At 42.3% G+C, this 14,139-nt stretch overlaps 1 protein-coding gene across 2 annotated transcripts in view; it reads right to left on the bottom strand.

Annotated features, from left to right (window-relative positions):
• Positions 1-1,775: 1,775 nt before the first annotated feature.
• The window catches only part of LOC131470631 (PDZ domain-containing RING finger protein 4-like), a 113,485-nt gene continuing 101,121 nt past the window's right edge, over positions 1,776-14,139 (bottom strand). For both annotated transcript variants that reach the window (XM_058646584.1, XM_058646585.1), the window contains 5 exons: positions 9,220-9,318; positions 7,252-7,314; positions 5,695-5,796; positions 4,808-4,936; positions 1,776-3,557 (listed from right to left, as the gene is read on the bottom strand). In XM_058646584.1, coding sequence (XP_058502567.1) covers positions 2,088-3,557; positions 4,808-4,936; positions 5,695-5,796; positions 7,252-7,314; positions 9,220-9,318 — 1,863 coding nt within the window. In that variant the 3' untranslated portion in view covers positions 1,776-2,087. The remainder of the gene's footprint in view (positions 3,558-4,807; positions 4,937-5,694; positions 5,797-7,251; positions 7,315-9,219; positions 9,319-14,139) is intronic.

Raw genomic sequence — 14,139 nt, forward strand, 5'->3', positions numbered from 1 at the left:
CCATGAAAGAAAAAACACAGAGTGTTATTGTTCACTCATGACACACAGTTCACACCAACCAACTTCACAGGAAGGGTGTCATTTAAAAACAACTGAACTGTTCTAGTCGCTTTCACAAACTGCAAAGATGCAGCAGTGTGTCACGTTGAAATAGTAATCGTCAAATGAGTCTGCGCAGTACTGCAAACGACTCTCTCTCTCTCTCCATGTTTCTCAACACAGCAGTGTTTTGTTTCCGTGTCTGTGGCGACAGAGAGGCGAGTGCAGTGAGATGGCAGCAGACTCCAGGTTAAGGAATTAACCCCCGATTCTCTGAAACATGAGTTATGGACGTCGAGACTCACCTGAGGCGTGAGGGGAACACACAGAACACACTTTATCATCTCTAGATAAAATAACAACAACAACAACATCAACACAAACATGATTCGGTGCCATGTTATACCAAAAACCAATAATTTATTATCACTTCTTTTTTGCAAAGTTCACCATTAGCACACATTTTTTACTTGGCTACAAAGGTGCCAACTACGCATTACTTGAATCAGACATTTACTCAAAACAAATACTGGGATTTGTTGAAATTGAAATTTACAATATTTCAGCAAAACAAAATTGGGCGTTTGGGAACGGTGTACTGTACAAGTAACGGAACTGTAACGTCTGCTGAAGTTTTCCCGTGAAGGTAGTCTTGTGTTCTGAGTCCTGCTCAGTGGCAATCATCCAAACACCAGCGCACGTGACTGCGAACATAACTCTGTAAACTATAAAATAGTCATGAAGGTTTCCCGTTATTATGAAAAGTATGAATAAGGCTGCGTGATACCTCTCGGGTTGCTTAGTTTATTGTTTGTGTATGAAAATCATGTCGCCACACACCGCTGTGTCATCACTTCTTGCTGTTAAGGCGACGCATGTGGAGAGTAAATATTTCAAAAATACTAGGATGTAAAAGGCATGAGCAGGTCCATGATCTGCTTGAATATGTAGAAAATGTTCAAAAATAGGAAATCAGAAGAGAGTGAGTATAAAATATATTATCCAAGGCTGTAAAGCAGACATACAAGGATGCAGACCTGATCACCATCTTAATTTTGCTTCCTTTGTTACAGAGAGAGGACACGACAATCGTCCCCGCAAAATGAGTTTACCGCTTTTAAGATGTGCTTTTATAAAACTTCTGATAATACGTTTAGAGAATTTTATCAAAGTTTGCTGCTGGCCGAAAATCATCAATCTAATGCCGTGTTTCCACTACATGGTCCCAGCTCGCCTCGGCTCTACACGATGTGGTTGGTTTTCCATTACAATAGTACCTCCTCAATGTGGGCGGAGTCATCACTGCACGACCGTGACTTCATTTTGTGTCTTTTTAACTGATCTACAGTTCGGCTCATGCCTCCTCGTGTGATGACACTCTCTGACCAATCAGTGGCCGGCAGTCTGACGACGTCACGCCGAGTATCAGCTCAGCTCGCTTGGAACCTCGGCAGAGCAGGTACTAAAAAAAATCGCTCATGGAAACGCAAACTAACCGTGCCTTGCCGAGGCGAGGCGTGCTGGTGTCTAACACCTCTCCATATGAGGTGACATTGAGGTGAAACACACCAGTTTATGTTATTTGACAAAAGTACACAATTATGGTTTTGAAATACACAAAAGCCTTCAGTGTTACCTTGATCTGTATTCATGTTACTTCGTGACAATTGGTATTATGATCTATAGTAGCCGACAATTTCAACTTTCAAACACCGAGACGTTGCTCTGAAAACGTAAATATGAAAATAGAATTGAAAAGTCTGAAAAGATACATGTCTAGTGTGAGGTAATAAAATAATTATATTGTCGTAACTTTATAGAAAAAACGTTTTTTGTTGGGTTCCCCCCCGCCCCACAGAGTGATATGAAAAAGAAGACTGGGAAAAAAGGTGAAGAAAATGTCATAAACACCACCGATAAATTCTTTACAAAATGCTTTTTTTTGGATTACAAAGTGTGAAAAATATTCCTATTGTCCTCTTAAAAATGCCACATTGAACGAGGCAAGTATATTATACCGCATGGGGTAGAATGTGTGGTTTTTATTTTTATACAGTAGTGACTGATAGGAAGGCATTGTGCACCTTGGCTCCCTCTGGGGCTTTAGTCCCGTGAGTCATCAGCTCCTGGATCGTCATCCAGTTGTCAAGGATTTTCTTGTTGCGTTTCTTCAACATCTTCTTGTGGCTGAGCTCGATGATGCTGACTTCCTTGCGCCCCTCGCTGCTGCTCTGCGGATTCTCCTTCAGACTTTCCAGACGACTGCGCTGCATGAACTCCCGTCTTTTCCTCTGTTCTTTTGCTCTGACCAGGTGCTGCTTTCTTTCCTCTTTACTCCAGTACCGCCCCATCTTCATTTCACTCATTGCGTCGTCATCCGTGGTCATCCCCCCGCTGCGCTCTTCTTTAATCTTCAGGGCTCGCTCCTTCAGGATCTTGTCTCTCACAGGTCTCTTGGTGATGTAGCGGGTGCCGTCGCTGCGGATCTTGACCTTCCACTCCATCTTGGGCTCATGAAGGGGCGTCTGAGGCTCTTTGCACACACTGAGCAGGCTGAGCTGGCTCTGAGCGTACTCGACAGCTGAGCGCTGCTGGATCAGCTGCATGTAGCTCTGGTAGTGGCGGGCGTGAGCTGGAATGTTTGTCTGTCTTTGCTGGGAACTGTGGGACGGGGAGAAATAGGGGATCTGGCAAGCATGTGTCCTTTTTAATGTCCCTCTGCTCGCGTCCTCGGCCTGAGTTGTGTGGTCGGACTCAGATGGATTGCTGTGGTCAGGGCTGCTGCTCTTGCCTGGGACCGGAGCATGGCACGCTGGGATAGGGCTTAGGCTAAGAGAATGGGCAGTGGCTAGGCTGCTACAGAGGTTCTTCTGGTTGGTGAGACTCACCATCCTCTGGAGTGAGTGCTCCGGAGAGCGGTCCATTGCCAGAGGCGTACTGCGTGAGCTCTCGGCTGTGTTATAGGCACTGGAGCTGTCCTTGTCTGATTTCTCCAGCCTCTCATTAACATCAGTCAACTTTCCCCGCGTGGGGTTGCCATGGAGGAGGCTTTGGTTTTTGGTGGCGGGAGGAGAGCGGCCCGTTTCCTGACCTTTCCGAAGCTTGTGGGCCTGCATGATGTTCTGACATTCGAGCTCGATGCTGCGCAGCTCCTCGTTGAGCATGCGCAGCTCGTGTTGTACGCCGCCCTGCTCCACCTTGCTGCACTCAATGGTGCTGCGGCGGCTGTAGAACAGATCGTACTCACCACTGTTACGAATCTGACACTTCAGCTCCAAGAGCTGCTGAAATCGATCGCCTTCCATCTCATCATCGTCCTCTTTGTCCTCTTTGTCCTCTAGCCGCGTGGAGCCAATGGTACAATGTGTGTCCCGACTGTCTCTCAGGCACTGGGACAGGCGTCTCTGGATGTGCGCCAGGACGTTATTTTCTGAGCTTTCCATTCTGTCTTTAATACTCAACACGCTGTTCTTGTGATGAGGGAGTGTGGAGCAGGTGGGCTTCTCATCCTCGGCTGTCTGAAATGGACAAACAAAACCAACCTGAAACAATCTGAAATATACATATAAAACCGTTATAGTTTCCTTTAGGTTATTTTGTATATAAAATAGCGTATAAGCTCAAATAAGTATTTGTAACAGAACACGTATTTGTGCTGTTCCATTCGGTCAAGGAAGTTTTGTGCAGTTTGCATTGTGACACAATGGCAGAAATAATGGCACTAATATTATTATAATAATAACACATTTTTTTTCAAGCACCTTTTCAACATTCAAGGACACTTTACAAGGCTATACATATACTATGCCATTGGGTAAAGTTTGCTTTTGAATCACAACACAAACAGGACCTAATGTGCCAAACAGACTGGCACAAACGTGTACTATCACAGCTCTATTATTTGCAGTTTGCAATCATGCTTGTAAATCATTTTTGGCTTATTAAACAAAGGCATTTTTACAAAAATGTTACTATTTATTTGGACGGACATTATTATTTGTGAGGACAACCTAGCGTATGCTAATTGGACTGCTGCGGTTCCTCGTAAACATGCTATCACACTTCCACAGTTAACATACTTCAGCTATAAACATTGTGACCTAGTCTTATTGTAATGTCGTTTTATGTTTTATTTCCCTGGTGCAATGAGGAAAAAAAAAAAGTTACAAATATTTGGTTCAGCAAATATTATGCTGTTTGCTGTTGTTTGCTGTTGTGTGTATATGACGCTGATATCCAGCACCACTACTTCAGGGATTATTCACTTCTGTTGTCTTTGAAGTCCCATTAATATGGATTTATGGATTTTTGTGGCATGTTATCATTCAAACAAAAACAGAATTTTAAATTATGATTACTAATGTTTTGAATTTTCGAACGGTTGACTGGCTCCCTACCGTAAATATTCATGATCATTATTCCGTTTTCATATTTCAAAGGGCAATGCTTGTTTTTGCTCAGTTTTGTAAGAAAAAGTCAATGACGGGGTTTGATTCCATCGCCGCCATTTGGGCGAGATTGCGAGTAATCTCATGGAAAAGGTTAACATTGACTGTGAATAACGACCTGATTCTGTCAAAGCAATTAATGGTCGGGCGTGATGGTATGATGTGGAAAATGCTGCGGGTCCTGGGATCTGTCAATTACGAGAAGGATACCTTAAATGACACCTAATAAACTTTTCACAAAAGCCAGATAATAAAGCTTTGGCACTGACTCACTTATCAAGTTACAGGTAAACAAAGTGTGTGTTTTCTGGCCATCTAACCTGTTCATTCTCCTGTTCTTCCTGCAAGGCAGCTAATTCCATCTCCTCTCTCTGCTGCTCCTCCAACATTTCCATCTTCAGCTGCTCCAGGAACTCACTGTGCTCATCATCCAGCCAGGCCTCCTCCAGCTAGAGGTGAATGGAGAGGGACAGTGTATGACAGTATGAGAGCGAGAGAGAGAGAAACAGGTGAAAGGGGTGAATTTCAAAGTGGATTTGTCAGGGTCTAAAGCTTGTGGCGACACAGTGTCTCAAAACAAATAGTCTGGTGCCTTAATGGTATTTTCTGCTAAAACACCAGGCATGGTTTTGAAATAAGAAACTGGAGGCATCAATATGTCAAAACACTGTCCCTCATCTTTAAAACATGCCTTCTATAATCTTAAAATCAAGCCAATGCAATTTAATGGACATAAGACGACCTTTGACCTATTTCCTCCACACTATCCATCATCTGTTTGCTTGATGCGAGTCAAATGGGATCCGTATCTGAGGACTTCAGATTTACTACTGAGACACATTTAATTACAAAGAGTCTGCTATTGCTCCTGGCTCATCTGCACTGCGGCAGAGTCCCCTCCACTTATTTGCCATCGGCCTTGGGCCTGAACTCACTCCACATTAGCATGCCATTAGCTTTTATGGCTTTGTGTTGGAAGTCAATTACAGTGGCGCTACATAAAAATAAAACATGAGGTGTCTCCACGGTGGCCGCCACTTGGGAGTGGTTGTGGCGGTGGCGAGGGGAGGGGAGGGGAGAGGGCTGGCTTCCTCAGAGAACACTACGTTTCACTCTGAACAAATATCAAGTAAATGACAAAACACCAGTTATGAGTAGTTTTGAGGATTTATCAGTGTGTGTGTGTGTGTGTGTGGTAAATTCTAACCTGCATCTCAGGTCTGGCAACCAGCAGTACGATGTTCCGACACTCGTCGCTGGAGAGTGCAGCCATTGCTTCTTCTCTGTCCTGAACATCTTGGCCATTAATCTGACGATGACACACAGACGTGATTAACACAAACACACAAAGTTAATATCGGGCATATCTGCATACAGCACAATGATGACGATTTCACCCTCTCCACAACAAAAGACCGTAAGAAAAATGAACTACAATTAAAGTGACGCGAGACAATAAAACCTCTTTTGTTCAGGAAAGTGTGAACACTCGCTCTCTAATACGAAGCAGGGCCAGAGATTATGAATGGAACAGTGGTCGTGGAGCGACGGAGCTGTTGTATCCGGCAGCGTACATACATCCAGCCGTACAATTAACTGGCCACTGACAGGGGGCGTCCATCTTTTTGCGGGCAGACTAATGGCCCTGTCACTTCTGGATAATAGTGCCAGAGCACTGGTCTGCCTCACGAACACGCACCCACCTTCTCCTGGTTTAATTCAGTCACACGGCACATGGTGGACACCAGAAGACAATTAGATTAAAAGTGCTTATGCATCTGCCCCCTGCATCTAATGACTGTTCTGTAGAAAGAACTGTTCTCTCATAACGCTCTACTGTACTATAAACACATGTTCCTGCATTGAAGACGAGACTTAATATTAATTTGTAATTCATCTGCCATATTTATTGACAAGATAAAATGTGAAAGGTAAATATGTGACAAAGAAAACGGTCTTGATAAAGTCACAATACCAGCCTTCCAAGCACAAACTGCAGACAGTTTTGCTGTTTTTGACCAAAGTGAACACAAAGTGAACACTTAAAGGCCTTTTGTGAAATTTCTTCACACGTAAATTAGATTTTTTATTTTATTTAAAGTTTTTTGAAGTTTTGCTTCCGACTGTAAACACAGTTATCAATCACAATGAACGTTGTTAATGACATAACATCAAACATATTCCAAATATGAAATGTGCACAGCAGGGAATGTTTAAAGAAACAATTAGGACCTTCCTTAAATCATATTGCCTGAAGAGGTGAAGTGATAACGTTTAAGCTCTCCTGTCTTCTCTTTGTTCAATAAATGAACAGCAGCTCATGATCACCGGATGCTGACTTCACCTGTTCCTTCCCATGAAGTAAGGCTTCATTCAAGAGCTGACATTCCCAGGAGGTCAGACGGTGACCCAAACAACACGACTTTCTAACATGTTGCAGTATTTCAGGTATTTCTGTGGTCAAAGCAGTAGTTGTGTACCAACAGTTCAGCTTCACATTCAAAGCTGAGACCGAAACTCCACTATGACAAACAATAATCAACTACCAAATGGACTGAGGCAAAGCTGCGGTGCCCTTCTTCCCCCTCTAACATTCATAGCGGGGGCGAGTTCCCCCTTTAATGTGCTGCCATTAAAAATTAATAGGCTTTCATGCTGGGGGACAGTGGTTGTGTGTGACAAAATAAAAGCCGATTTTATGATTGAAATTAATGACAGTGTGGAGCTGGGGGTGAGGTGGCGGAGAGGTTGTGTCCTACTGTACCTGTAAGATGCGATCGCCCTCCCGGATGCGTCCATCTTTGGCTGCGATGCTGTTTGGACTGATCTGTCAAAACAGGAGGGAGAGGATTCACCTTCTTAAACACTTTTTTATCTTCATTGAGAGCAATGTTTGAACTCCTTTTAAAGGCATTATTAACAATATGAGCAACACACGATCCGTCGATTTTAAAATGCTTTTTCCTGCTTTTGCCTGGTCAGTTTTTGAAGAAAAAGCCAGAACAACCTGAGTTATCACCGTAATCATTTAACTCCTCAATTGTATGCACCTCAGTAGCTACATCCTGGCAGGTTGATGGAGTGCAAGCCTCTGCATATGGCAACTACGGCCCATAACTCAACCCAAATACATGATGCACCTGCTCCTCCCATAACAAATGTTAGTGAACAAGGGGGCAGGACACTCTTTCATTGGCCAATCAATCAGTATCTCCAATCAGCTGGCATCTCTGGAGATGGTGAGCTGCTGTGGCTCTTCATCTTCATGATAGTCCACTCCTACATAGAGGACCACTCACTAAAGTGGGGGAGGTCACCGGACAGGAAGAGGCGTAAGATTGGAAAAAAGGGAAAGTGAGGGTAATGTTTCTGAGAGTATGAGGAGGACACCCACACCATGAGCAGTCTACAAACTAACACTGAGGGAAAGGACAATAGAGGAGAAGGTTAATAGTTGAAGACAAGCTGAACATATTGATGTTCTAATCCCTTTATAGGATCTACAGCAGTGTCCTGGTTTTATGGCATCAATGGTACAATCACTGATTATTATCATACACTGTATTGTATGATTGTTTGTTTATTTCAAGAGGGATAAAATTGCAAATTGAACTGTTACAGACACACGTTAGTCTTGGTCTGACCACATTTAGAAACCCACACTCATTTTACTCATTGAGTAACTGTAATTTTTGTTACAACACTGTCTAGACATGCTTTTATTACTACCCGTCTAGACTATGGTAATGACCTTTCTGTTGGGGTTACTCAAGCCTCCCTTTCTCGTCCTTCAGCTTGGTCAGAATGCAGCCACATCTCCCCCAATCTGGCCTCCCTCTATTGGCTCCCAGTGTGTTACAGAATGGATTTTAAAATCCTTTTATTTGTGTCTAAATAGTTTAAATAAATTGTTCCGTTCTACCTCTCTTGACATGCAGCAGCCATAATGTGCCTCTGCGGTCTCTAAGATCAGCTGCTCTTAGTTGTTCTTAAATTGCAGCTGAAGGTCAGAGGGGTTCGGCCTTTTGCAGTTGCAGCCCCCAAGGTGTGGAACGTCCTTTTACTGTCTAATTTTAAAACTCTTAAAACTGTGTTTTATGGGTTATTTAATTAGTACTGTACATCACTTTGGTCAACTGCTATTGTTTTTATAAATAAATGGGATTTTTGTGTCCTAAGAAGAAAAGCTACACAAAACTGTGTGTGTGTGTGTTGTGTCACATGATTTATATATTGCTTAAGAGGCAGACAGGAAACTATAGCAGAGCAAATTAAATTTTATTTGCGTCTAATACTCCCATACGGGACTTTCTATGAAAGATGTGTCCAATTTTGTTTGATCAATAAGATAAAGGGCTGTTACGTGATTGAAAATCGCTCCCTTTTACTGAGGGAATCTGATTCAGCTGCGATGATATTCTGTTACAACAACAGCGTATGACACACATGTAAATGTGAGACTTCAAAGAAGTGGAATATAAAGAATCTGTAGAATATGCATAAATTATATTTCCATTTTTTTTTTCTAACTGCATATATGATGCATATTTTTACAGCATCTCCTGGAGCAAGGCAGAGGGGAAAAGATAAAAGAGCAATGATACGGTCTTAACTCCGATATGAAAATGTGAGTGCTTACTCAGGGAAACACAAGTTGAAAGATGAAGAGAATAAACACGTTTAACTCAAGTTATTAAATTCTCTCGTCTTGCACAGAAACCTTTTCACTTACCTCGCTGACATAGATGGCTACATCCTCCTCCTCGTCCGTCCTGTAGCACAGAGTCAAGCCCAACTTCTCTTGGCTGTTGAGTCGATACAGTTCCACTTCCTATATGAGGAAACACAAAGTCGGGTTAGGTCTGATGGGTGAGAGGTTCATTTCACCCATTAATTTGAAGGAGCCATGAGTATCTGCACTTAATTTCATGTCAGTTCAGCCAGGAGTTTACACCGTTTCACTGTAAACTGTGTTTTTTTGGGATTTCAAACCATGGGGATCATGAAGGTGGTCTGTCTCAACACTTACAGGTAGCGTTGTTACAGGGTGGGAGAGCATTTTTTACTGTATTGCTGAAAATCCTCTTCACACCCTGATTGCAACCAATTAATAAATGCATCGTCTCAAAAATGAAAAAAGCTTTTTCCAGGGTCTCCAACCCTATCTTTAACAGCAGAGAAAACCTTTTATTATAATTATTGGACAAACTTAATCAGCCAATGAAAATCAAGTCAACTGACCAATGAACAACAACGACTTTGAGGTGCAGCTGTTTTGTCAATAAGAGGAAGAAGTAATAAGAAGTGTCCCTCAATTGACCTTAACTTCAAAACATTCTGTAACCTTCAAAAAAGAAAATGATGAAACCTAAAACTACAATGGCTACACAAATGCATCTGCTTCACTAAAGATCACATAACAATTTTCTTCTTTTCTTTTTTTAAATTTCAAACTCTCCTGAGGTTTTTCATCATGAGTGTTTGATCATGAAAGATATTCTTAGCGGTGATGATTGTCAAAGGACCTCAATTGTTTTTCAAGTCGCTGCTTGTTTCAAACTGTTAGACTGTAAATAATATAATAAGGAACAGAGAGAGAAACAGAACGAGAGTGAAGGGCGACTTCGATCTGTGTTAGAGAACTTCGAACTGTGATTTCAGGCTTGAAGATGTGAGGAACTCCAAGCTGTTGAGGGCAGCATCGCACCTCTTAGTGTACAGCCTGCCAGTAATTATTATTATTAGAAGAAGAAGAAACTTCCCGTGAGGAGAGCTAAACAAATTAATACGAGAAGCTAATACTACAAGTTAACCAGATGTTGTGATTAATGTTTAATTGTGAGTGATAAAACCTGTTTAAAGGCTCTTATAATGTAGTTGTAATGTAATATAAGTGAAAGGGGAGAAGAGTCGGAGGATTCTAGGATAAAGTATTATTCAAAAGTTGTCCTAAATGACATGATTGGGTGATTGGATGAAATGTTTGCACATTGTGACCAAATGTAGCTTTTCAAGTAAGTTCATGAATGAAATCCAAGTCAGTTGATATGATGTGAAAGTAGAAGACGAAAGTAAGTGTGTTCAAAAGCACTGAACAACATGTATCAGGGCTTTTCCAAAGTTGTTTCAATGGAGAATTTGATTGTGAACAATTAACACGTGCAGCGTGCTCTGAAGAATTCTACAGCTGTTTCCGATCTGAATACAAGGAGAATGCAAATACTATCATTCCACCGTTGCTCATTGGGGTTTGAGCTGAGAAGAACGATGGAACAATGAGGAACACTCCTGAAGGCCAAGTGATATTTCTCTCTCCTGTTCCAGTTTTCTAAATTTAACATTAGGTAAGGTAAGCCCCAGCACTTTTTTGTATTTTATTTATTATTATTATTTTCATGAAATTTGAGAGTGGCTTTTGTGTCACTTCCTTCAGATGCGTGCAGTAAAACCCAGGTTGCGTGATAACAATTCTGATGGTTCTTAATGGTTTGTCTGGTTAATAAATTAAACAGATCCCTGGGACCTAACAAGGTCTCTTAAACTTAATCTGGCAACTAACAAGAGCCTGAATCATGAGAGCTGAGCTGCCGTTAATGGACACTGGTTGATGCTGTATTATACTCCTGGGCTATTCAGTGTGGTGCAGTGTCAGAGGAAGTGGGATAGATGCTCAGATGTAGGCAGTCGAGTCGACCGGCTCAAGCAGTCATAGAATCTCTGCAGAAGCTGCAAACATTAACCCTTTAAACATAGAGCTATATAACCTGGGATTTTTACAAAGCTCATGTATACAAGAAATGAGATTTTATTAACCACAACCAGAACTTGAGTGAGTGCCACAGTTCCCATCCATCTCATAACAGAATCATCCAAATCCAACTTTTTCCCCACATAATCCTCCTCTCCCAGTTTCCCACAGTACAAATGCTGCCTCACACCAAACAAACAGCACACGCTTGCACTCCACCTCCAAATGCTGAAACATACCAAGGGTGTTGGAGGGAATCAAGTGTGAAATGGCCTCTCCTCCCAAGGTCTTCATTAGAGCAGAAACACACCAACTCTCAGCAGCAGGGGTGAGCTGGTTGAGTGGAGCAGAGGGTGGAGGGGGCAGAGAGAGAAATGAGGCAGCATGCAAGGGCTCTGGTGGGGCTCAGAGGGGCCTCACACAAAAACACTGAGAGATTCATCTCTTCTGTGACAAGTGTGGGTTGGCTAGTTACACGTGTCAAATGTGGCTTGGAAAGGGGAAAATGGGGAGAGACTGACCAGGGTTGAATGAGATGAGGGGAAGAAGAAGGGGGGAAAAGGCCACGTCCGCTGCCAGAGAGTCGACACCTGGTGCCCCTGGCTTATGCTTTCAAGCCGTTTATGACCGTCTCCACCCAGCCACTTCTCCATACACACTCATAAATACACCTCTTCTTCCCCCGTCACTCATTTCGTCCTACACTTCTCTATCTCTGCTTTTATATTGACAGATCATCATTGTGTTTTTGGACCGGGAACATGCTGTGGCTGCGGCTGCTGCTGCTGCTGCTGGGCCACCTAAACATACACTAAAAAGAATAATCCCTGCAAAAACCCCAAGCTTGCACAAACAAGTATACTCAGGAGAGTACACATATAAGCCCAGACACAAAAACCTGGAGAAAAACCAAAAAAAAAAAATAGGAGAAATCTTCTGAAGCTCATCGTTTTATCTCTCTCGACAGTCTCCGCCTGACAGGGAGCTCAGATCTTTAATTGACTGTCTCAGAACTGGTGACAACTGCAAATCCCCAGCTCATATGCAAAGAATACGATGTAAAAAAAAAAAGAAAAAGAAAAAGTGAAGAGGCTTTGGTGCCGACTACCTGAACAAAGTGAGCTGCAAAAATCATACATTAGCTATATTTAAAAAATGTAACTAATGAGTATTTTTCCGACCGTTTCAGCAGAAGTATTAGTGACACATCCGCTGATGCAATAGAGCAGTCATTGAGGTAATGCAATCTATGGAAACGGTGCACATCCCGCATGCAAATGTGAGGTGAGGAATATCTGTGGGAAACACTGAAATCACAAGCAACGTCTAGGAGACGTCCGTCTAAAAATAAACCCCACTAATTAAGTGCTCGCTCAGACTGAGACCGAGCAGGTAGTGCATCGTTCTTCATTCCTGCCTCTGTAAAGCAGAGAAAATCATTTAACTGTAACTGTAACAGCACACATGTGCAGCCATTTGGCCGGGGTTTTTTTTTGGTTTCTTGTTTTAGTACAGTAACGTGTGTGTGTGTGTGTGGGGGGGGACACACACACACACACCCACTCATGCTCAGATGCCTCAGTCAAAAAGAAGCGTGTGTCTGGGTCCATCAAACACACATTTGCCAATCTCTATCTCTGCTCTTGCCTTTTGATTTTTTTTTTTCTTTTTTTTTCCCCCATCCATTTTCCAGACGAGCTCTCTGCCTCTCAGGCAGGAGATTGCTGCGTGGCACCGGGATGAGAGCTGATAGTAAATTAATGACTGCGATGGCATGATTAGGGGAAAGATTGGTGTCTACCATCAAAGCACATTGGGTGATCATAATAATAGCACCTTTCATTACCAGTAATAGAAAAAGCAGACACAGATGCATGGGTGGCTACCACTGACTTATTTTTGAGCTGAGAAAGCCATCGGAATACGCTGAAACTAATCAAATGTATGGTTAGTTACAGGCTGTTGTGGCCATAAACACATCAAGCAAATGTATGGGTGTTTTTTTTTTTTATGTGTGGAATTCAACCCTTTAAGACATGGCTTGTGTGTTCTGTTTGAACAAATATGTGACAGGCAGGCTCGGATTCTTCTGTGGAAACCAAGCTTTTACAGAAGTGAAGAAGCATCTCTTTATTTCAGGGTTTTATGGTAGTCCAACTTTTCCATTTTTGGATACAACTGTGTTGCTTTCTTCTATCCTGGTATTGGACAGATAGGGCAGTGATATTCTCCCTGTCAGCCGTCCATCCTGATAACGTGTATATGAATACATGACGATGGTGGTTTGGGGGACACATCTGTCCACATTCCTAAGCAGACATGAATGTAATCCGTCCCCAAGTCGACTCCTCAGTCTTTAAGCAAACAGACGCGACTTATAATGTGTATTTACATATGGATGCCCATGGATGTGAGATCCAATCACAAGCTGTCGCAGGATACGAGTGATAAGAGTGAACACTACATAACAATATTTGTGATCACATCTCTTACTGTGGCTGTTAACACAACTCCCTTGTTAGATATGCACCGCGAAGAACACTGCGATCGTCCGCTGTTGTTGCTGGCCGGTTTATTGGAGGTTCCCCACAACAGTTGATAGAAAACGTGTTACTTACGCGCCTAAACTTTGTAACACGAAAGAAGAAGACTTAACTTATCTTTTTACACTAGCCTTCAACAAGCTCCTTTTTTTATTCCACCCTGTGTTGTGTTTTATTTGCATTTTTGGATCATTTGAAAGTTAAAACAGGGTTTTAACCTCTTGACTCGACCCTTTTGCTATTTTATTCCACCCTGCGTTGCATTTTACCATTTGATTTGCATATTTTCCTTCATTTCAAAGTTAAAAGATTTTTTTTTACTTTTCGACATTGGACTTTTTCTTTTCATTCCACCCTGTGT

Source organism: Solea solea, chromosome 12 (assembly GCF_958295425.1).
Source record: "Solea solea chromosome 12, fSolSol10.1, whole genome shotgun sequence".
Classification (NCBI taxonomy): Eukaryota; Metazoa; Chordata; class Actinopteri; order Pleuronectiformes; family Soleidae; genus Solea; species Solea solea.